Raw genomic sequence first — 22633 nt, forward strand, 5'->3', positions numbered from 1 at the left:
ATAAGCATATGTCGCCGCCTCGCTTGTTGCAACAACGGCGAGCGTGAAGCGTGGTCCCGGCGCCAAGCAGAGCGGCGGGCGGCAGCAGGAGATGGAGCTCCTCACAGCGGCCCCTGCACTGATGAGCAGGACGACGAACAACGAGCAAAGTGGCCGACAGTAGCCGGAGGTGAAGCTGGTCGCGGCGGCTTGTGCAGGGCATGGGCGAGATCGTGCAGCGTGGTTCACGACCGGATTGCACGCGTGCGCTGATTTTTGTAGAGGACTTTGTTTACTGATATTGAAGAGCAAAGGGGAAAGGGTCTGCCCTGCTCATCCCCCATTTGAAGGCTGAGAGGAATGGGGCTTCGGCATTGGCAGCCTTTAATGCCTCCATTTAGAAGATGATGTCTTTCTTCACCAGCGAGAACATCGATAGGGATGAGAGATACGCCGTTATGTGGAAGGCCATGTTGGACAAACAAGATGTTAAGATTGGCTTCAAGAGACATAAGGTGGAGACCGCTAATATGGAATCTCAAGCCAGCATAATGAAGGCCATGAATGAAGCATCCAACATCTCTGGCCAAGATGATGCAAGAAGCAAAGATCTTGATGACAGACATGTCGAATATGGACCCATAGGTGAGAGCGTGGCATGAAATGTACCGCAAGTGCATCGAAAATGAGGTGATGGAAGCCCAAGCGGCGGATCGACGTCCATGCATGGCGGCATCGGCAACACCATTGGTCACGGAGCAGCACCCATGATTGTCGTGCAACTGGTCGTCGACAAGCCGGATGCCATGAAGGTGATCCCACCGCTCATGTGATCCATTTAGCCATGAAGCTCAAGTTGTTTTGGTAGCCGGACTATGAGATGAGGACGATTTGGTGGTCGGATGTTGGCCACCAGTTGAATTGCTTTTCAAAAAACTTAATTCGAATTTCTATCTCTATTTGTGAGTTTTAATTTTTTTTGGTCAAAAATTTCTATTAGAGTTGTGGTTTTATAGGTGCCAGTGTGGGGCTGCCCTCCCCAAGTGGAGGGAGCAGATGCGGACACCCTGACATAGGCATCCCCAATGGGTCTGCCAAAGATGGTACCCGGGGTTTTACTGAAGGCCCGCGACCCGAAGATTGTAAAGCCTGGAAGCCCAGTTAGGAGAGAGTTTGGAAAGATAGAATTGTATTAGGAATATCGACTTGTAATTACTACGGGATGGACTCAGATTGTCTCCCGAACTCTGTAACTTGTTTATCACGAAACCCTCGGCTCCGCCTCCTATATAAGGGGGAGTCGAGGGACGAAGAGAGGATCGATTCATTGTCAACACAACCCTAGTTTTCTAGTAGTCGAATACTTTTCCGGCTGAAACCCTCGAGATCTACTCGCCCTCTACTTTCAACTAAACCCTACTCTACAATCCGTAGGCATTGACAAGTTAATCCCTTGTCAATTGGCTCCGTCTGTGGGAATTAGAGGCGACAAGGAGCTGATCTCGATGGCACGTTCAAGATCGTCGACTTCTTCGGTAGCAAGCAACACAATGGATAGAGGTAAACGGATCGAAACTAATCTAGTCGATTTTTTTTCCTCACCCACCCTCTGGTTTGGATGCATATGCGTATCTGGAGGAGCCTATGGAGATGATGTTTGGAAGGTTCCACTTCCGCGTCGAGAAAGAAGGATCGTATCGTCTCAAGGTTCCGACTTCGTCGGGATTGTCGGCGGTCGATTCCGATTTTTCGGACTCGACGTCATCGATCGAGACAGGTGACGAGGAGATTTCGTCGCCACGCTTCATCAACACTACGGCAAGCGAAAAGCTCGCCAAGATCTTCGGCGACATGTCCTTTGAGTCGTCTGCGGACTCCGATATAAGTAGCGACTCGGACAACATCGATTGCTTCAGCTTCATCAACAGATCCATTATTGTTAGAGAGGTATTCACCAATCTATATGACGGTGTCACCAATCCCGACAAAGATCGAAGTTCAAAATACCATCAAATCTACGCAATCGGAGATACAAGCCGGCCACAGGAGGAGACATCAGAGAACTTCGATAACGCGGGAAATTCGTACGTCGATCCCGCTGATCTTACGCGAGGTTTGGGAACCAAGTATGTCGGACCTGGAACACGAGAGATGGTGCAATTCCTGCAAGCAGTGTGTGATAGAGTTGCAAGAGCTGTTGATGGCACAGAGCCAATGACAGTAACTGCGACAGCTGAAGAGTTACAAGCATATCAATATAGACTCGCCCGCGCCAGACGGGAGCTCGAAAAACAGAAAATTGAGCTGGATTGGAGGCAAGCCGCGGCTTCTGCGTCAAGCAGGCGAAAAGCAGAGTTGAGCCGACAATCAGGTACCTCGGGAAACAGTCATAGAGAAGCTCGAAACAGGAAAAGATCTCGGCTGCAAAATATACCTGAGGCTGAAAGGGAGAACCTAGTTCAAAACCTCGACATGTCCTTTATGTCGATTGACACGAGGGAGAATATTATTCCCAAAACACCAGAAGCAGGATACATGGCGACACAAGCTTACATCTTGGCATCCAGGCCACCTCCCGGAGATCCAAGAGAAGCGTTGTATAACATGGCCATGGCGGGAGTTGGAGTCATGGGAACAGCGTTCGCAAGTACGCCTCCTGAAGGATTTGCGAGACAAAATAGTCCACGACCTACTGCAGCAGTGCAGGATCCCGCGAGAACGAGTGGGGCAAGAGATACAGCGACTCAAGCAAGGGTGGATAGAGCGCGATAGGACAGAAGGGAACGTCGGCATTCACCAGAAGTTGATGAAGAAGATATGTGTGGGCTCCCGTGCTTTACGAGACGAGTCCGAAAAACTCGGGTTCCGTCAGGGTTTAAGCTACCCGATAATTTCAAAAAATTCGATGGCTTACAAGATCCCGAGGACCGGCTAGTTGATTATCTCGAGACGAGTAAAGGCGATAGGTGGAACCGGAGCAACGGCTATGCGAGAGCATCCAAGTACACACGAGTGGAGCCGCACGATCGTGGATAAAGAAGCCGCCTCCGGGATCTATCGACGACTGGGAAAGTTTTGAGGATATATTCGTGAAGAATTTTTGATCCACGTGCAAGAAACCTGCATCATTGGAGGAGTTGAGGGCTTGCGAGGCGAAATACGACGAATCAATGAGAAAGTATATCCAGAGGTGGAACATCATCAAAAACTCGGCAGAGAACATATCTGACGAGAGAGCGATAGATGCGTTTGTAGCTGGTATTCGAAGGAGAGACTTTGTCAAAGATTTGGGAAGAACCAACCCAAAAACAATATCAGCATTAATGGAGATAGCGAATCGGTGGGCAGATGGAGAAGATGCTGTTCACAACAAGAGGCATAGGTCGCCTGAGGAGGACCGCAGCCGAAACTTTCAAAATAAGCGACGATTTCCTCGATAGTTTTCAGATTGTGATGCTCCTGGCCAAATATCGGCTGGATTTCGAGGAAATAGCGGAGGAAAAAATCGAGATGATTATCAAAAAAGTGGCGAGCAGCGTAGCGACTACAAGGACGGCTCCCGTCCCAATAGACAAAATAATGGACCAAGGTTCCAGAGGCCATATGTTTCACCCGAGGATCTCCTAAACGGACCATACCAAATGCACTTTTACCTTGACAACAATGGAAAGATGCAGTCAGAGCATTTGCACAAGGACTGTGGAACTTTTCTAGCACTGCATAGATTTGCAGGGCATACCAACGTACAGGCAGTAAGTAGAAATCCCCAGGGGCCAATGAGTGAAATCCACCTTCCACCTCCACCCGCAATTATGGATGCAAATCGGCATCAGTTACAGATAGCGGCGGCTCCAAACCCACCTCTTTATATCGACACCAATGGCGCGGTCTCGATGATTCAGAAAGCCAGGCCATCTAACAGAGCTCAGAAAGTAATTTCGCGACAAGTGTTCATGGCAGAGAAGATGCCTCCACCAACAATTGAGTACCTGAATTGGTCGGGACAAGACATTGGCTTCACCATAGCGGACCACCCGCAGCAAGTTCCTCGACCAGGGCAATCAGCACTGATTTTACCAGCGGTGATCGCAGGATTCGACGTTTCACGAGTATTCATAGATGGATGCAGCAGTTTAAACCTTATGTACGCAGATACATTGAGGAAAATGAACATACCCTTGGCAAATCTAAAACCAACTGACACACGTTTCCATGGTATCACACCAGACAAGCCGAGTTGTCCGCTGGGGAAGATCAATCTAGATGTTCAGTTTGGAACCCGATAGAATTACAGGATAGAAAGACTGGAGTTCGAAGTTGTGGATTTCCCATCGCAGTATCACGCTTTGTTGGGAAGACCAGCCTATGCCAGGTTTATGGCGGTACCACACTACACATACTTGTTATGGAGCCTCCCTGGACCCAAGACGGACGAGTGCGCCATGGCAGCGTTGCGCGAGAACTTCCCCCAAGAGGTCATCGACGTGGATGATTTTTTTTTCGCGCAAAAGCGGGCAGCGAAGCGAGCGCCCAAGAACTTTATTCTGGCGCAGCTGGAAGACTCGAGCACCATCGGCGAGAACGATCCCCGGTGGAAGGACCTGTTTTCGTCCACCGCCTTGAGTTCACCGGACTCCGACTTGGACTTCTAGATGTTAGGTTCTAATTTATCGTATTTCAGTTTATCAAATTTTAGTTTTTTTTGCACTATTTTAAGTTTATTGCATGCCTAATACATTTGATCTGATCGAAGTTTGCACCGAAACTTGTTTACAACTCTGTATAGCGTGTCTGGTGAAGCGCGCTTGTCGACCAGAACAGATGTTGCAAATGTTTTTTTAGCAGGCGGATTTTCTGGGGATGTTGTACATGCATGTTCTAATGGAGGATACGCACAAGCACAGCAAAGCACGGGCTTTCGCGGCGTGCTGGGCTTTTTAGCACGAAGCGCACCGGCTATGCTGCCCGGCCCATCCTGGGGCGTGAGCGACGGCCTCATCCAAGGATAGGGAAGGCCCAGTGGAAGGTGGGCTGACTTACCTTCCAGCCCATTGGGCCTGGAGACGTGGGCTGCGTGCCAGACGCGGCGAGGCGGGTCGTCACGACGGTGCACGTGGAACTGGTGGCGGCGACGACTAGGGAAGCCCGACCGATGTGGCCGGTGGATCCATCGTCCATGGATAGGGATAGGGACTCGCGCGTGCGAGTCATCCGAGGAGAACCGGTAATTTTTTTTCCCACGTTGAGCACGTTTCACCGCGTCGGAGCCGAACAATTCCATCAATCAAACCGGTCAGCAACCGGTCGGTCGGGTCTGCCCAACGCGGTCCAGGGTGGCGCAGCCGGCCGGCTAGCACCAACGGCACAGCAACAATGCGGGGTTGCCGGAACTCTCTTTTTCATCAACCTCTATCTCCATACAAAAAGCAAATGGAATGCCTTTTTTTTTTCTCAGGAACAAACGCTCCAAAAATGGCGATGCAAAAGATCCCTGATGAACTACTATAATCCTTTATCTGCTTCGGCTCATCTGGCGACTAAGCATACTCATCTAAATCTAAGGGTATCTACGATGGGAACGCTTAGCCTTGTCACGACCTATGCTATGAAGCTAGGTGCGGCCGTGCCAGGCAAGTGTAAGCTGAAGAAAGACAAGGCAGGAAAGAAGAGAGCAAGCAAAGATGGACCAAGCAAGTAGTAGCGTGTGTGGTTGTAGCCAGCTGGGTGTGTAAGGTACGGGAGCAGGTTATAAGCTCCAGGGTCTCCGCTGTATTCGTCAGTTAAGAAATGAATGAAAAAGGAAAATAGTGCCGTCCTCTCACGGCTCTCTCTTCCTCCTCCCCTCTTCTTCCTCAAGCAAAACCTAAGTCCCAAATCCAGTGGAGAGATCCCTGGCAAGGACATAACAACGTGGTATCAGAAGCTTTTACGATCCGAGCGCACTTCGCATACTCGAGATTTTTTCCGGTAACATCGACTGGTCGGTTGTGAATTGCTCTTTGAGCGATTCGCTGTAAATCCGAGATCAGCGTTCGGAGAAAATTCAGGGGAAGCAGCGACGGCTCCGTTCAAGGCGAGCGCCCAGACGAGATACGTCGTCGAGACCATGGGATCCTTCGAAGAAAAGGTGATGAAAGAGTTGGAATCGTTGCGTGCGATCCGGGACAAGGTGGAGGGGATTGAGACGATACGCATCCGACTCGATGACCTCGACTCCAAATTCACGGAGCAGGTGGCGCGGATCGACCAAGTGCAGACCAAGGTTGACCTCTCGATGAGCTCGATTGGGGAAATCCACCAGGAGAACGTGCAGGTGGCGCGGGTGTTGAAGGAGTCGGCTCAGATTCGCGATCCAGGGCTGGGCTTGTACGCGTCCTCAACATCGTCAACAATCAGCGTCGGAGCAGGGCCGATCATGGACAGGCGGTGTCGTTGCCTAATCGACGGTACCTCGGAGGAGGGATCCTCACGAGGGGGAGAAGAAGTAGGGGCCATAGGGCGGAGTGCACACGGGACGGTGGTACGCGAGTTACCCAGCTTCGGAACACCTGCACGATGACAGGGCCTACTGCTGCTTGTCTGGAATTATCTGGGCGCTTTCGCGTTGTTACAATGAGTTGTGGTTGTCTTGCTTCTAGCTCGAGATCTGCCCTCAGGGCTCCCGGGATCCGGCTTATATAGGCGCACGGATCTAGGGTTTACATGGAGAGTCCTAGCCGGATTACAGGTTGCCTAACTACGGTACAATGTCTTGCCGTGTACGTCAAGGATCCGCCTTCCATCTACGTCGTACTTGGATCCGGGTTCCTTACGGGCCTCCACGGATCCGGCTTCCTTCATGGGCCTTCACGGATCTGACTCCTGGCATAGACCTCTTCGGATCCGGGTACCTCTGTAGGTCGGTTCGGATCCGGGTACCTCTGTAGGTCGGTTCGGATCCGGGTACCTCTGTAATGCGGTTCGGATCCGGCTACCTTCCTAGGGCGGTTAGGATCCGGGTACCTCTGTAGGGCGGTTCGGATCCGGCTACCTTCGTAGGGCGGTTCGGATCCGGCTACCTTCGTAGGGCGGTTCGGATCCGGCTCCTTGTTCCTGGGTTGGACATCTTCCATCTTGATCAACAACAACTGGGCTGCCCGGTGGGCCATATGCTATCACCACCATCTGTGGGCCACCCGGGCTTGCCGGAATCGGACCATGTCGATGGTATACCTATGAAGTATATCCACAACAGGCGGGCACCACCACCACCACCACTTCCGCCAGATCGGAACCAGCGTCGTCAGCCTGACCGACCTCAAGGTACGAACAATGGTGCACCAACTGATGATAATAGTAGCACCAACCCCAGACGCACCTGGATGCCAAAAATGGAATTTCCACGATTCAGTGGTGATGGAGTTCGGATGTGGCTTGATAATTGTGAAGCTTATTTCCTGATGTACAACATTCCTGAGAATTTCAAGGTCATGTCAGCCTCATTGCATTTACACGATAACGCAGCCCACTGGTACCAATCTATCAAATTCACAGATGCATGCACAGGGTGGACTGCTTTCAGTAATGCTATTCTGACGGAGTTCGATGTCAATGTTCATCGAGACTGCATGCGGGAACTACTGGTATTGAAGCAATCTAGTTCAGTTCAGGAATATCGTATGGATTTCAATCGACTCGTTTACAAGATTCGCCTGTATGAAGGAGGGGTCAGTGAAACTCTTTTGGTCACTCGTTTCATCTTAGGGCTGAAAGAAGAACTCAGGGCAGCAGTGGAAATGCAGATGCCCAATTCGGTTCAGGCTGCTGCGCAGTATGCATTGGTACAAGAAGCAGTGTTGGCTCGAAGCAAATCAGCCACAAACAAGTTCCAGAAACACCTCACAGCGAAGGGGTCTGGAGCCAGAGGAGATACCAACACCAAATCACAGTTTTCTCCTGGTGACATCTGGAAAGCTAGACAGCTGAAAGAGTATCGTCGAGCGAATAATCTGTGTTTTAGCTGTGGAGACAAGTACAGTCCTGGGCATGTGTGTGCCAACCATCAAGCTGCTCAAGCGAAAGCAATCGAAACTGAAGTAGATGGTATTGTCCTTAGTGATGAACTGTTGGATGCAGTGGAAGGGGAAGAAGCAATGGAAGCGGCGGCAGCTTTTCTTACTGCAAATGCCATGTCGGGCACAACACATGCAAAGTCGATCAAGCTGAGAGCGTTGGTGGGCAATCAAGTAATGCTCTTGCTTATTGATTCAGGAAGCTCTCACACCTTTATTGATCAACAGTTGGTGGAGAAACTCAACTGCCAGACCACACCCTTACCTGCTTCTCTGAAAGTGAAAGTGGCAAATGGACAATATATGGACTGTTCTACTGAAGTAAAAGAGTTGGAATGGTGGATCAATGGCACTACATTCCAGACGGATATGAAAGTTGTTCCGTTAGGAGGCTATGACGCTATCCTGGGGATGGACTGGCTAGCTCTTTGGGGTGAGATGCACTGCCACTGGCAGGATGGCTGGATACAGTTCGAACACAAGGGCAAGACAGTCAGGTTGACTGGCATGAAGGAAACTGCCGCTAGTCAGCTCCAGGAAATGTCATTAATTGAATTGGAGAAATCTCTGAAAGGAAACAATGTTTGGGCCACGGTGGTTGTGACAGCTTCTACAGATGCTGCTTCTACGGTTGTTCCTGACTCTGTCAAAACAGTGGTAGCTACCTACAGCGATGTGTTCCAGGATAGTGGCGAGTTGCCTCCTCACAGGGTTTTCGACCATGCTATTTCTCTTCTACCAGATAGCACCCCTGTAAACTCAAGACCTTATCGGTATTCTCCTCAGCAAAAAGATGAAATTGAGCGGCAGGTGAATGAAATGATCGCAGCAGGCCTGATAACACCTAGTATGTCACCATTTGCCTCTCCTGTCCTACTGGTTAAGAAGAAGGATGGAACTTGGCGGTTTTGTGTGGATTACAGAAGGTTAAACAACATTTCAGTCAAGAGCAAATTTCCAATGCCTGTTGTGGACGAGTTACTAGATGAACTAGCAGGCACTAGGTGGTTTTCTAAGCTAGACTTAAGGGCAGGCTACCACCAAATAAGGATGGTGGAAAAGGATGAGCCAAAAACTGCCTTCAAGACGCATCATGGTCAATTTCAGTTCAGGGTAATGCCCTTTGGACTTACCAATGCCCCAGCGACCTTCCAATGTTTGATGAACTCTCTATTCTCAAATTGTATCAGAAAGTATGTCTTAGTCTTTATGGATGACATCCTTGTCTATAGTAAGGATTTGGCTAGCCATGTGAAGCATCTGGAGAATGTGTTGGAGATTCTAAGGCAACACAAATTGTTTGCTAAGCTCAGTAAATGCTCATTTGCGCAACAGCAACTGGAATATTTGGGACACATAATCTCTGTCAATGGGGTGGCAACTGATCCTGCAAAAACAACGGCCATGGCAAACTGGCCATCACCAACAACAATCACTGAGCTTAGGGGATTTTTGGGCCTCACTGGTTACTACCGAAAGTTCGTCAAGAATTATGGCATACTAGCTAAGCCCCTCACCAATCTACTGAAGAAGCAATCCTTTCAGTGGCCACCGGAGGCGCAAAATGCGTTCGACAAGTTGAAAGAAGCAATGGTAACCACTCCTGTGCTCACTCTTCCTGATTTCTCCAAGCAGTTCTGCATTGAAACAGATGCTTGTGCAACCGGCATTGGAGCTGTCCTCAGCCAGCAAGGTCACCCAGTGGCATTCTACAGCAAAGCCCTTGGACCAGCAAATCAAAAGCTATCTATTTATGAGAAGGAGTTCATGGCCATCATGATGGCAGTGGATAGGTGGCGATCCTATATATCCAGAGGCCCATTCGTCATCAAAACAGATCATAAAAGCCTGTGTAATCTTGAAGATCAGGTTCTTACATCTGATTTGCAAAGGAAAGCAATGACAAAGTTGGTTGGCTTGCAGTTCAGGTTTCAGTTTAAGAAGGGTGCTGACAACAAGGCTGCTGATGCATTATCACGAGTGGGGCACATGTTTGCTCTGCAGGCTGTCTCAACAGCACAACCAATTTGGCTCCAAGAAATACTCAATTCATATGCTGTAGATGTGGCAGCTCAACTCCTGCTACAGAAGCTGGCGGTGGATCCCACAGCAGAACCACCTTATTCTTTGAAAAATGGATTGATCAAATTCAAAGGTAAAATCTGGGTAGGAGCAAACGCCGGCCTTCAAACAAAGCTGATAGAAGCCTTCCACTCTTCTCCCATCGGAGGGCATTCAGGCATGCAAGCTAGCTATCAAAGAGTCAAGAAATTGTTTCATTGGACTGGAATTAAAGAGGCGGTTGCAAGTTTTGTTCAGCAATGTCAAATATGTCAACAAGCCAAGCATGAGCACTGTAAGTACCCTGGTCTGTTGAGTCCCCTAAAGGTACCCAAGGGAGCCTGGGAGGAAGTTTCACTAGACTTTATCGAAGGGTTACCAAAATCAAACGGATACACTGTCATACTGGTAGTGGTAGACAGATACACCAAATACAGTCACTTTATACCCCTCAAACATCCATACACAGCAGCAAACGTAGCTGAGCTATTCCTCACCAACATAGTCAAATTACATAGCATGCCAATCACCATTACATCTGATAGGGATCCAGTTTTTACCAGCAAGTTTTGGACAGAGTTGTTCAAGTTATGGGGCACCAAATTACAGATGTCTACAGCTTACCATCCACAAACAGATGGGCAAACGAAGAGGGTCAATCAATGCCTCGAAATGTACCTCAGATGTGCGGTGCAAGACAATCCGAAGGAATGGTCTAAATGGTTACCCTTAGCTGAATTTTGGTACAATTCGACTCATCACACGTCCCTGGGCTGTACTCCTTTCAAGGCAGTCTATGGGAAGGATCCTCATCTGGGAGATTTTGCAGTGACTGACAAAGCAGCACACCTGGAGTTGCAAGGGTGGCTGAAGGAAAGGGAAGAGTACTCTACTTTTCTGAAGCAACATTTGACAAGGGCACAAACCAAGATGAAGCATGATGCAGACAAGAACAGAACTGCAAGGGAATTCTCGGTTGGTGATTCGGTCTTCCTCAAACTCCAACCATATGCCCAGAATACTGTGGTAAACCGCAAGTGGAAGAAGCTTGCTATGAAGTTCTTTGGCCCCTTCGTCATTCTCCAGCGAATTGGTCCAGCAGCCTACAAGCTTCAGTTACCTGAAAACAGCCAGGTACATCCTGTGTTCCACGTCTCGCAGCTAAAGGAGCATGTCCCAGATCATACTCCCGTGTTCAGTTCCCTGCCAGATCCTCTCCATTTGGATACGGCAAATCTGGTGCCGGAGGAAATCCTTGAGCGCAGGCTAGTGAAGAAGGGAAATGCCGCTCTGCTGCAGGTCCGAATCCGTTGGTCGACCATGTCTGAGGAATTATCAACCTGGGAGGATTATGATGCATTGAAACAGAGGTTTCCAAATGCACCAGCTTGGGGACAAGCTGGTTCTGAAGGGGAGGCAACTGTCACGACCTATGCTATGAAGCTAGGTGCGGCCGTGCCAGGCAAGTGTAAGCTGAAGAAAGACAAGGCAGGAAAGAAGAGAGCAAGCAAAGATGGACCAAGCAAGTAGTACCGTGTGTGGTTGTAGCCAGCTGGGTGTGTAAGGTACGGGAGCAGGTTATAAGCTCCAGGGTCTCCGCTGTATTCGTCAGTTAAGAAATGAATGAAAAAGGAAAATAGTGCCGTCCTCTCACGGCTCTCTCTTCCTCCTCCCCTCTTCTTCCTCAAGCAAAACCTAAGTCCCAAATCCAGTGGAGAGATCCCTGGCAAGAACATAACAAGCCTAGGCGTTAAGATTCTAATCTTATGCCAATTCCTGACTGAGATTGGGATATTGGCATGCGTCCATGCTTAGAGTTGCGTTGGCGGTAGGGGCTCCTTTTCTTCGGCGCGAGGCAGTTTCATAAGCAACTGGTGCTTGCTAAGAGTTTTGGATAAGCGCTTCACGTTGCATGCAAGGGCGCTTGGCTCATAAATCCAATTTTGTTATTTCGCATAAGCGTCCAACTTAGCGCTTTGAGTTGTACATGTCCTAAGACGATTGGTCTTTGCCGAGCACGACAAATCCAGTGATTGGATTGAGCGTGTCGGTGGCCCGCGACCGAGCTGTCGTCTTAGGTTAGGATGAGCAGTGCTTATCGGCTATCATCTGTAGGCAGGACGACAACTTATTATTTTGTAGTAATAAATTTCTAAAAACACGTACTCTGTATTATTTCTGAAATTTTAAAAGTTGTTTCTTGAAATATTTTCAAACTAACAGAAAGAGGAAAAAACACGGTACATTTGGGAAAACCGAGGGCCATTTCAGAAAGGAGAATGATTCGTTTCCTCCGGAGGCACGCACGCCTCGCAGCCTCCGGCTCGGTTGAGCGACGCGTGTCCCCTGAGGGCCCACTCACGGTGTGTGGTTGTAGCACGTTTTCTGGCTCATCTCTATCCTCTAGCTTTTCCATCTCTGCATCCCAAAATAAATTCCCCAACTGACCGGGGCGCCGCCGCCGACCTTCACCCGCGCTGCCGCCGACCTTCACCCGCGCCACCCACTGACCGGGGCGCCGCCGCCGACCTTCACCCGCGCCGCCGCCGACCTTCACCCGCGCCGCCCACTGACCGGGGCGCCGCCATCGACCTCCACCCGCGCCGCCCACTGACCGGGGCGCCGCCGCCGACCTCCACCCGCGCCGCTCACTGACCGGGGCGCCGCCGCCGACCTCCACCACGTCGCCATGTGACCGGGGCGCCGCCACCGACCTCCACTGCGTCGTCCTGTGACCGGGGCGCCGCCGTCGACCTCCACCGCCTCGTCCTATGCCCGTAGCCTCCGCCGCCGACCTCCACCTCACCTCCGTGAGCTCGGCCCGCCGCTGGCCACCATCTCCGTGACCATGCCCGCGCCGTTCGAAGCAGCGCCCATGGTCGTTTGAAGCAGCGCCCATGGCCGTTTGATGCAGTGCCCATGGTCGTTTGAAGCAGTGCCCATGGGCTGCATTACTTTATTTGTTGGGCTCCATCCTTTTTGTGACTGTGCTTCCTTAGTTTATTTTTGGGCTGCATTACTACATTTTTTTAGCTTCATTACTATGAATTTTGGGCTGCATTGCAGCAAGACAATTTTGTATCTCCGGCGAGGTCTCCGGCGAGTAGTGTACGATGCTACAATAGTATATTTTTTGTGCTGCAAATGTTCCATTGTTTTGCTACTTTAGTACAAAATTGTTGCTTCAAACACTCCGGCGAGGTCTCCGGCGAGGTCGGTTTAGCTTCAGTAGCAAAAAGTTTTTGCTCCGGCGAGTCTCCGGCGAGGTCTCCGGCGAGCCCTGTGTCCAACAGGTCATTTTCTTTCTTTTTTATTCGAACCGTTTTTGTGCTTCAATGAAGCAAAAGTGGGCTTTTTATGCTGCGACGAAGCAATATTCGGTTTTGAGGTGAAAATGGACACGTGGCAGCTGGGGAAGCCGGAGGCTGGAATCGCTCCGTGCCTCCGGAGGATTATCAGCACTGTCCTTTCAGAAAACCTGAGTGGGAACAGAAAGACACAAGCAGTTTCTTTTCTTCCCAAACACGTTCTCCTCCCCCTTGGCGTCTTCTTCTCCACGCCTCGCCATCCTCCTCCAACCTCCCACCGGCTTCCTCCCTCCATCGCCTTTCCCAAATTAGCTCCGCCCGCGCCTCCAATCCACAATCCCACCACCGCCACCCTCCCTCAAACCAAGCCGAGCCGCCCGAATCCGCCACCGCTCCACCCGCATATAGCCCCAACCGCCCCCACCGACCCCCGCCCCACTCGCCCGCCCCCTCCTCCAATCCCCCCTCCGCCCACGCGCCCCCGTCTCCTCCGGCCGCCGCCTCGCGTGGGAGGGAGGGGATGGCCGCAGCGGCCGCCGCGGCGTGCAGGCGCGGCATGCTCCTGCACCACCACCCGCAGCACCAGTGGCCCACGCGCTGGGCCGGCCACGCCCGCACCATCTCGCAGCTCGTCAAGACCAACGGCCGCCGCGCCTTCCTCGTCGACACCCTCGCCCTCGTAACTACCCAATCTGCTCCTCTACCTGCTTCCACCGCTAGTACTTGCCTCTCCCGGGGGCCCGGGAGGTGCTCGACGAAATGAAAAATGCTGAGATGCGTGCTTGATCGTTCCCCGCAGGTGCGGAAGCTGGAGTCGCAGGGCGTCCCCACCAAGCACGCCGAGGCCATCACCTCCGCCATCACCGAGGTCCTCAACGACAGCCTCGAGAGCATCTCAGAGTCATTCGTCACTAACGCTGAGATGCAGAAGGTCATAACAACGCACATCTATCTGTCGCCTTCTGGCTCTCTGTTTTTTGTTCCGCTGGGAATTGATTATTGACAGGTTACTCATCATCTGTTTCCTGCTTCTGCTCTTGCCGTGTGCAGTGCGGGATGCTGCAGGAGGCCAACATCTCCAAGTTCAAGTCGCAAGTGCAGAGCTCGCAGGTATTTTTCATTGCTTGGAACCGAACTGCTCTTAGCTAGGTCAATGTGCCATTGGATGATCGCTGACACGTTTCTAGCAGCTCTAATTGGTCCTATCACTGCTGCTGCCCTTTTGTTGAACCTGATTAGATAGCTTGTACAAGTTCCAAATACCATCTGTTTCTCTCTGGGCTATTCTGCATTGCATCATTTCGGTATTGCTGGTTAGAAGAAGTAGCCCCCATTTGGCTTGTAAGAGATTGGTCTGTGAAATTGCATGAGCACTGCTGTGTCTATTGTTCCTATGATTGCTGCTACCCTTCTGTTGAACCAGGTTATATAGCTATGTACAAGGTCTACTTACTTTTGTTTCTCTCTGGGCTATTCTGCATTGCTCCATTTTGGTATTGTGGGTTAGTACTTAGGAGGACGTAGCCCCAATTTGACTTACACCGTAAGCTACAGGGTTTGTGGAAATAGCTGGGTGCGGGAATGACTTTAGGGTTGGGATCACTGTTACATGTTGCTTATTTCCAACTTTTCGTCGCAAGTGCAGAGCTCACAGTATTGTTGGAAGCAAACTGTTGGGTCATTCTGAAATTGTGTGGTCACTGATGTTTCTAGCAGGTATTGTGCATATGACTGCTGCTGCCTTTTTGTTGAGCTTGATCAAAGAGCTTATACAAGTTCTACTTGCCATTGTTTCTCTCTGGGTTATTCTGAATTACTCCATAGTCTCCATGTCATGATTGTCAGTTGCTACTTGGGAAGATGTAGCCCCCATTTTGCTTATAAGTATTTGGTTTGTGCAAATATTAGGGTTAGTATGTAGCTAAGGGTTGGGATCACTGTTACCCCAATTCCTAACCATTTCGTGTTCTTTAATCTTCATACCAATGAGTTTATCATTCGCACTGCTCTTTAAAAAATGCTCGTTTAACTTCTAGACGTATTTTAAGTTACCGTTGTTGAAAATTCTGGATTTAGCCCCAATTTGGCTCATAGAGTAAGCTACAGGGTTTGTGGAAATAGCTGGGTGTGGGGATGTGTTTAAGGGTTGGGGTCACTGTTGCATGATTCTTATTTCCAAGTCCAAGTCGCAAGTACAGAGCTCACAGGTATTGTTGAAAGCAAACTGCTGGGTCATTCTGAAATTGTATGTTCACTGTCGTTTCTAGCAGCTATTGTGCGTATGACTGCTGCTGCCTTTTTGTTGAACTTGATCAAAGAGCTTATACAAGTTCTACTTACCATTGTTTCAGTTGGTACTTCAGAAAATATAGCAGGGTTAGTATGTAACTATGGGTTGGGATCACTGTTACCCCAATGCCCGACCATTTCATGCTTTTTAATCTTCATACCAGTGAATTTTATCATTCACACTGCTCTTTAAAAATATGTTCATTTAACTTCTGGACCTATTTTAGGTTACGGTCGTTGACATTTTGGAGTCCCCATGTTGTGGAAATGTCTAATCTAATAATGTTGGCTAGCTTTGTGTGCTTCACACATCATTTTTTTAAAAAAATTGTTTCATGTTTTAGGTCTTTTGTAGACTGCCATTATTTGTATTTTTGTAACATCTCAACTTAGTATTTTAAGTGAGATTACTAGGTTTCTCTAGCTCTTACCGTGGAGCATCTTGATTCGCACGTTATACCCATTATTGTCACATATAAGAATAATGTGGTTCTTATTGATGATATAATTTCTAATACAGTTTCATTTGAACCTACAAATGCTGCCATTCTGTTGCCAAAGTTTAGCAACCTACATTTCTTCCATTTGATATTCAAATGTGCATTATATTTTCAACACTTGGTGTTCTTGAAAGTTCGATTTTGCTTAGTATCAAGAGACTATTTAGAAAATGTATATTTGTGTTAATTTTGCATCTCTATCCCAGGATTAAAAAGCTTCAGTGAGTTCTATTAGTTATTAGTCTCTCCATTCCTATGAACCCTCATCCAGCTAATTAAGAGGCATCCAGCTAATTAATAGGCAGAATTCATGAACTCTTAATGAGTCATTCTTTGGAGCTGATCTGAAAAATATTGTGTGATGTTTTCGTATTCACTCCACGGTGTTGGATATGTGATATGTTGGTTAGTATAGTTTTTTTCTGAACTTATAAGTGGTGCATTGATGATACTGCTGATTGGATTATTGAGTTTCACTTGTTTACAATGCTTGCGATGGTAATGCTCAACATTGTAGGAATATCTCTAGTGTACATGCCACACTTGACCAAAATGCAAGTAATTCACTACAATTATACTACCCTGGTTTCCATGCATGTTGCTTTTTGGTTTGTTCTGTCCAGAACTGAAGTTGGGTATACTAGTACTTTATAGAGCAGGAATAGAGCATAAATTTTAGTTTAACTGAACAGTACATATTTTGATTATAGATCACTGGTGGCAAAGAAATATAGTACTCCCTCGGTCCCAAAATAAGTTGCTCAACTTTTTCTAGATACGGATGTATCTATACACTAAAAGCATGTCTAGATGCAACCATATCTAGACAAACTTGAACAGCTTATTTTGAGATGGAGGGGGGAGTATATGTGCACAATACATTTTTTTGCACTATATTCGCATTGATTGTAGGTTGTACACTCCTTTTTCAATTTGTTGGTTTTGTAACTTCTGCTTTCGAACCTTTCTCCTGTACTTATTTCTCTATTGAGTTGTGTTGGAACAAAATATGTTCAATAATAGGCTACGGCATACAACTTACAATTGCCCATTTCAGTCAGACCTGATGTTTTCGGCTAAAGAAACTCATGAGTAGAACTTTTCTCTATGCAGGAAAACCATTTCTCTTTGTTACAGCGGGAGACTGAAAAACTCCGTGGAGATATTGATAAGATGAGGAGTGAACTGAAGTTAGTATTAGCTTGTGGTTTTATGAAGCTGTTTATACCACAAATTTGAATTAGGATACCTAATTGTTCATTTTGTGTGGTACAGGTATGAGATTGACAAGGTCACTGCAGGGCAGCGGTTGGATCTAAACCTTGAAAGAGGGTAAGATTAAGTTTGTTTTCTATGCAGAGTGCACTATTTGTTTTTACTTACCTTGTGATTGGCGAAACCTTAACGGCAGTTGCTGACTATTGAAGCATCATAAATTTGTATTTTATCTGGATTAATGCAAGAATAAATAAATGAAGAATGGTTAAACATTTCGCTTTGAAGATAAATGGATATCTACTTTGCTATCTCGTTTGTCTGTGGCCTTTAAGCACCGCTTGTCTGCTTTATGCAACTATTGATCGCTTTTGTTTATGACGAAACATTGTGTCCTTCAGTATTAAAATTTTGGAGAGCAGCCGAACCTAACACACTGTGTAAGATGTTAATCGTTTTGCTGTATTGGACTTTCACCTTTCTCTTTTTGGTTGGGTTGCTCATAATTTTTCTTCGCAAAATTCTCTGACGGTCAGGATGTAATAAATAGCATACGAGATTATTGAATCTTACCTTGGCCCTTGCGCCTTGACTGGACCTTTGAATTATGGCATTGATTGAAATGCCATCTAGATTGCTACCATGAGAATTCCACTACCACCCTTTAACACATTGGTATTTGAAGATTCAGAATGAGTTACGGGTAAACTAACTTATTGCAGAACAATTTCAAATAGTGCATACTAGTAGCAAGCGAAACCAAGTAGCCCCTCCCCTTGCAAAGATTGTGCACCGGGCATTAATTCCATTGTTCCCTTGCGGTGATTGTTAATACATATTCCCATTATCCCTCGTTGACCTTTCTAAAAATGAAACCAGGTAGTTTCGTCTATTAGTTATTACACTGTGCATTAATTCCATGATTACTCAAGTAGTTGCCCTGTCTTAGTCACATTTCCTTAACAATAATTAAGATTGTTTTGTTTGTCTTGTCTGATTAAAACACAATTGCTACAGGCGCATTCGTGATGAACTTGCCAAGCAGAATGAAGAAACTACAGATCTCACCACAAAGCTTGACAAGGTGAGCAAAAGGCCTGCATTTGTGGGCTTTTGGCATGGCCTCTTTATCCTAGGCATAATCTCTGCTTCGCTGCTATTTGCAGGAAATCCATTCACTGAAAGCCCAGCTGGAGGCAGCAAAGTATGATGTCATCAAATACTGCATAGGTACCATTGTTTCAATATCAGCTGTTGGACTCGCCGTTCTCCGCATCGTGATGTGAAGCAAAATACAAGTTCTTTCCTTCACCCATTTATCCATGGATACCGCAAAAGAGGATAGTTCCGATTCTGTTCCTAGTTTTTTCAAAGGGGGCAAAACTTGGTCAGGGGAATGTTGTAACGTCTGCTAGAGAGAGAGAAAGTTCCTCAAAACCTGTAAGATAGATCGACCTGCAGATGGAATACATACGAAATGATGATTCTTTACCTGTGCTTGAGCTTCGTTGTGTTGTCAGTTAACAAGGTGAATGTTTCCTCTGTCTCGGTTGGAGGCGAAAGTCACTGTTGTGTTGCAATTAACACGCTATGGACACATCTAATCCTAGGAAGGAGAACTATTGATGTTTCCGTGTCTGGTCTTTCTCTTTTCCTGCTGCTTTGCTTCACCTTTTACCTTTCACTGACGTTAAAAGGTTGGTTGAAATTGATCAGAAGCTATGCATATGTCATAGATCGTTGTTTTGCTGGGCAGCATATGGTCTAGTCCTATCACTTGACTCCCTACGCCTGTGCTGTTGCGAACTCCATTTCAATATGCTCCTATTTCTGTGCACAAATTGGTACTCGCAACGTTTTAAAGTGTTCCTTTGTATCTACAGTGAATATGGTAAACCCCAACTTTTGTTTTCTTGTGTCTGAAAAAGGGTGTAGTCCAGTTTATATATTCTCTCGGAGTGCTGAGCCAGTGCTGCTGATAATAGCATAATCGCCGAACCATATCCATACCTCAAAAGGAAAAGAGGCTGGAGGCAAGTTGCCACCGGCGGTCACGTGGGTACGTCACGTGGGCTCTGAAAGGCACACACGGATCCATCGTGGTTGAGGTGAGGTAAGCTGATTGGTGCCTTGACAGGCACCTGTAGCAGTTGCGGTTGAAACCGAAAGCCTGCCTGAAGGTGACACTTGCTTCTTCGGTTAAACCTTGAGGGCCTCTTTGGTTTGGATGAAAACGAAGGAATGAATTTGGTTGCTGTAGCATCTTTTGATTTTGGGGATCTCTAGCGGGCTCCCCTCATATTGTGTCCGGAATCAGTCCCTTTTTTTTCTGTTTGAGCGGCGGCCAACAAGTGTTCGCGAGAGTTCGTCCCAACTACACCCCCGAACGGATACTTTCATATCCGGGTTAACCCTTTTTAAACACATGTTTGTTTATTTTAAACTAATTATACAAATAAGTTTAATTTGAAACTATGACACTAAACAAGACACTAAACTATTACATAAATAAAAACCTAACTATGGCAACCAGTCGTCCTCGGAGTCGACATACCAGCATTGCAGGAGTCGATGCCGGCACCAGCGCCTCAATCTAGGATGCATAGAGCTCGCCGTCGGCCACATCTGCTCCGCCGATGCGGACTCGGCGCCGGTTCACCCTCGTTCTTGGCGGCACAGGGTCGTCTGGCGAGCAAAACGTCCTTTTAGAACCACCGTTTTGGCGCGAAGAAAATTACCGCCAAAATTGCGAGGAAAAGAAGAACATCTTAGTTCTCTCAAAAATGATCTTACACCTTATCTGCACCGTCTATTCAAGTTTGGATCAAGCTCAGCCCTGCTTTGTTTCCATATGTAAACTCCAGAGCCATCTCAACAATTCCGGATAGTACGACGGTATGGCCGAGCTGTGCCAGAGCTACATAAATATCGTTGGTCCAATGACCTGCCTCCATGCTAAAATGTCTCTAGTCTATGTACACTGGCATCCCAATCAATCTAACCCCAAATCTAACGCTGGGAGACAGGCGAGGACCAGCACTACTCGATACACTCTCCTCCCTCGCCGATCCATGTGATGGGCTCAAAAGCCGGGCCATAAATAATCCGACGCCGACCTTATTCGCCCCATGCCCCGCCTGGTCCCGGCCAACCTTAAACCATAGTTTGGGATCCTCTGTGGTCCTTGTCGTCGGGACACACACCTGTGGCGCGGAGGCCGACGTGCCGACTCTGCCGTCGAGGCCGGCAGAGCGGAATTTGCTACATCCGTACGGTGCGCCATGTGATTACTGTACGGGAGTGTTATGATTGTAGAAGGATAGAGAGGGAGAGAGATATGCGGAATATGTTGGATGTATTATTGAGCCTCATGGGCGAGTATATATAGGAGTACAAGGGACCGATTTGAAGTAGAGGACAAGAAACAAATCTATCCCTACCTAATCTATCTCTAACCGTACGTATACCAAATATATCTCTAACACTCCCCCGCAGTCGTAGCGGTAGTGACGTAAACAACAGTAGCGTCGCGGACGGTCGGGCCGGAGATAAACCGAAGTGGACCCCGAGAGGCCGACACTCCCCCGCGGTCACAGCGGGAGCGTCGTGGACGGAGTTGCGTCTCGGATGCTTGGACCGTAGAGGAAGCCGGTGAGGCGCGAGCGAGGTGGTAGCCACGTATGCCGATGTCGAGGTAGCCGAGAGCGTAGGTGCTGCAACCTTGGTCGAGGAGCCGCGCGAGGATTGCCGTGGTCGATGTCGTGGGCGGGTGCCGGTGTCGATGGAGCCGCAAGCGCGTAGTGCGCGAGGAGAGTGACGGAGACGCGTCAAGGCGGTCGTGGAGGTTGTCGATGCCGAAGTCGATGCGGTCCGAGCCGTCGAGGACGAGGTGCGGCCCTAGTTTTGCCGAGAACCGGGCGCACGTCGGGGACGAAGGCATACTTCGGTTTTGCGGAACCGAGTACACATAGAAGAAGTCGGTGACGCGGTCGAGGCGAGTCGTAGAGGCGATGCCGAAGAAGACGTTGTCGAAGCCGATGAAGACGAGACGTCCGGCGCGAGTTTGCCGGGCCTCGGGAACGTGTCGGGGATGAAGACACTTCCGGTGTTGCCAGTACCGGGCATGCGAGGGTAGGGAACATTACAAAGTGCGCGCCATGTCGGAGTAGACTAGTAGAGGAGGTCTCGACGACGGGTGTCGGAGAAGAGGAGCAGGTGGTGTAGTCGGGGAAGAGGCGAGTCTCGACGACGGGTGTCGGAGTAGAGTAGCAGGTGACGTAGTCGGGGAAGAGGCGAGGACGCTGGCGGCGAAGCTGTAGTGTACGAAGACGTAGAAGGCGGCTAACCCAGCGGTGACTAGGGGTGGTCATTGTCGTTTTGTCGTCACGGCATATGCCATAGGGTGGCTAATCGAAGGGGCTCCTGAGAGATCTCACGGCGGTATCCGGAAGCGGGTTTGGGCACGAGCGACACGGCGACGTACCCAGGTTCGAGGCCCTCCGGTGGAGGTAAAACCTCTACTCCTGCTATGAGTGTATATGGTAATCACACAGTACAATGGTGCTCCTAGAGCTGTGTCCGGCTGGCCCTGAGAGGCTAAGGGAGACGATGGTCTCTCTCACAGGGCAGCGCTGTAGGTAGGTGAAAGCAATAAGTGTTCGATCCCCCCTGCACGAGAGGGGTAGTGCGGCTTATATAGGCACCGGCACTTTACACATAAGACCCTATAGTCTACTGGCCGGCTTGGCCGGCTTCGGCTTCCGCTCCTTCCCGAGGCGGTGACGTCGGGAGCCGTTGAGGCGTCATGGCCTGTCCCATCCGGCTGCCCGGGTCGGCGGTATGGAGAGGAGGTGTCTCTGTCGCCGTCGGCCACCGTAGCTTGTACGGCGCGTCGTAAGCCATGATGGCCTGTCCGGCGCGTGGCACTATTGCTCCACGGTGCCCCGCGCTTTACGGAAGATGAAGTCAGCGTGGACTTTGGGAACCCGGATCACCAACCCGGTTCCTTCCAAGTGCAAGACTCGCCAGCCTCGAGTCGGTCCGAGGTACGGACCCCGATCGGATATGGCTTGTAGAAGCCGGCCCGGCTACAGCATTGGTGGCCGTAGCCGGCCGACTAGGACCTGGAGCCGGCCGGCTTCCGGACCAGCCGGCCACGGCGCCGGCCGGCTGCTCCTCGGCCCGGCCTTTGCCGCGAGCCGGCCGGTGGCCAGCCGGCTGCTCCGCGTCC

The 22633-nt window shown here is 49.0% G+C and overlaps 1 protein-coding gene across 1 annotated transcript; it reads left to right on the forward strand.

The window, feature by feature from the left end:
* The first annotated feature begins 13919 nt into the window (after positions 1-13919).
* On the forward strand, positions 13920-18905 carry LOC124697054 (protein FMP32, mitochondrial-like). The gene is made up of 7 exons (XM_047229699.1): positions 13920-14078; positions 14199-14330; positions 14450-14509; positions 17302-17378; positions 17464-17520; positions 18421-18487; positions 18570-18905. Exons 1-7 carry the CDS (start codon positions 13920-13922, stop codon positions 18687-18689), a joined length of 672 nt encoding a protein of 223 aa, XP_047085655.1. The 3' UTR covers positions 18690-18905.
* Positions 18906-22633: the final 3728 nt, after the last annotated feature.

This window comes from Lolium rigidum, chromosome 1 (assembly GCF_022539505.1).
Source record: "Lolium rigidum isolate FL_2022 chromosome 1, APGP_CSIRO_Lrig_0.1, whole genome shotgun sequence".
NCBI classification, from domain to species: domain Eukaryota; kingdom Viridiplantae; phylum Streptophyta; class Magnoliopsida; order Poales; family Poaceae; genus Lolium; species Lolium rigidum.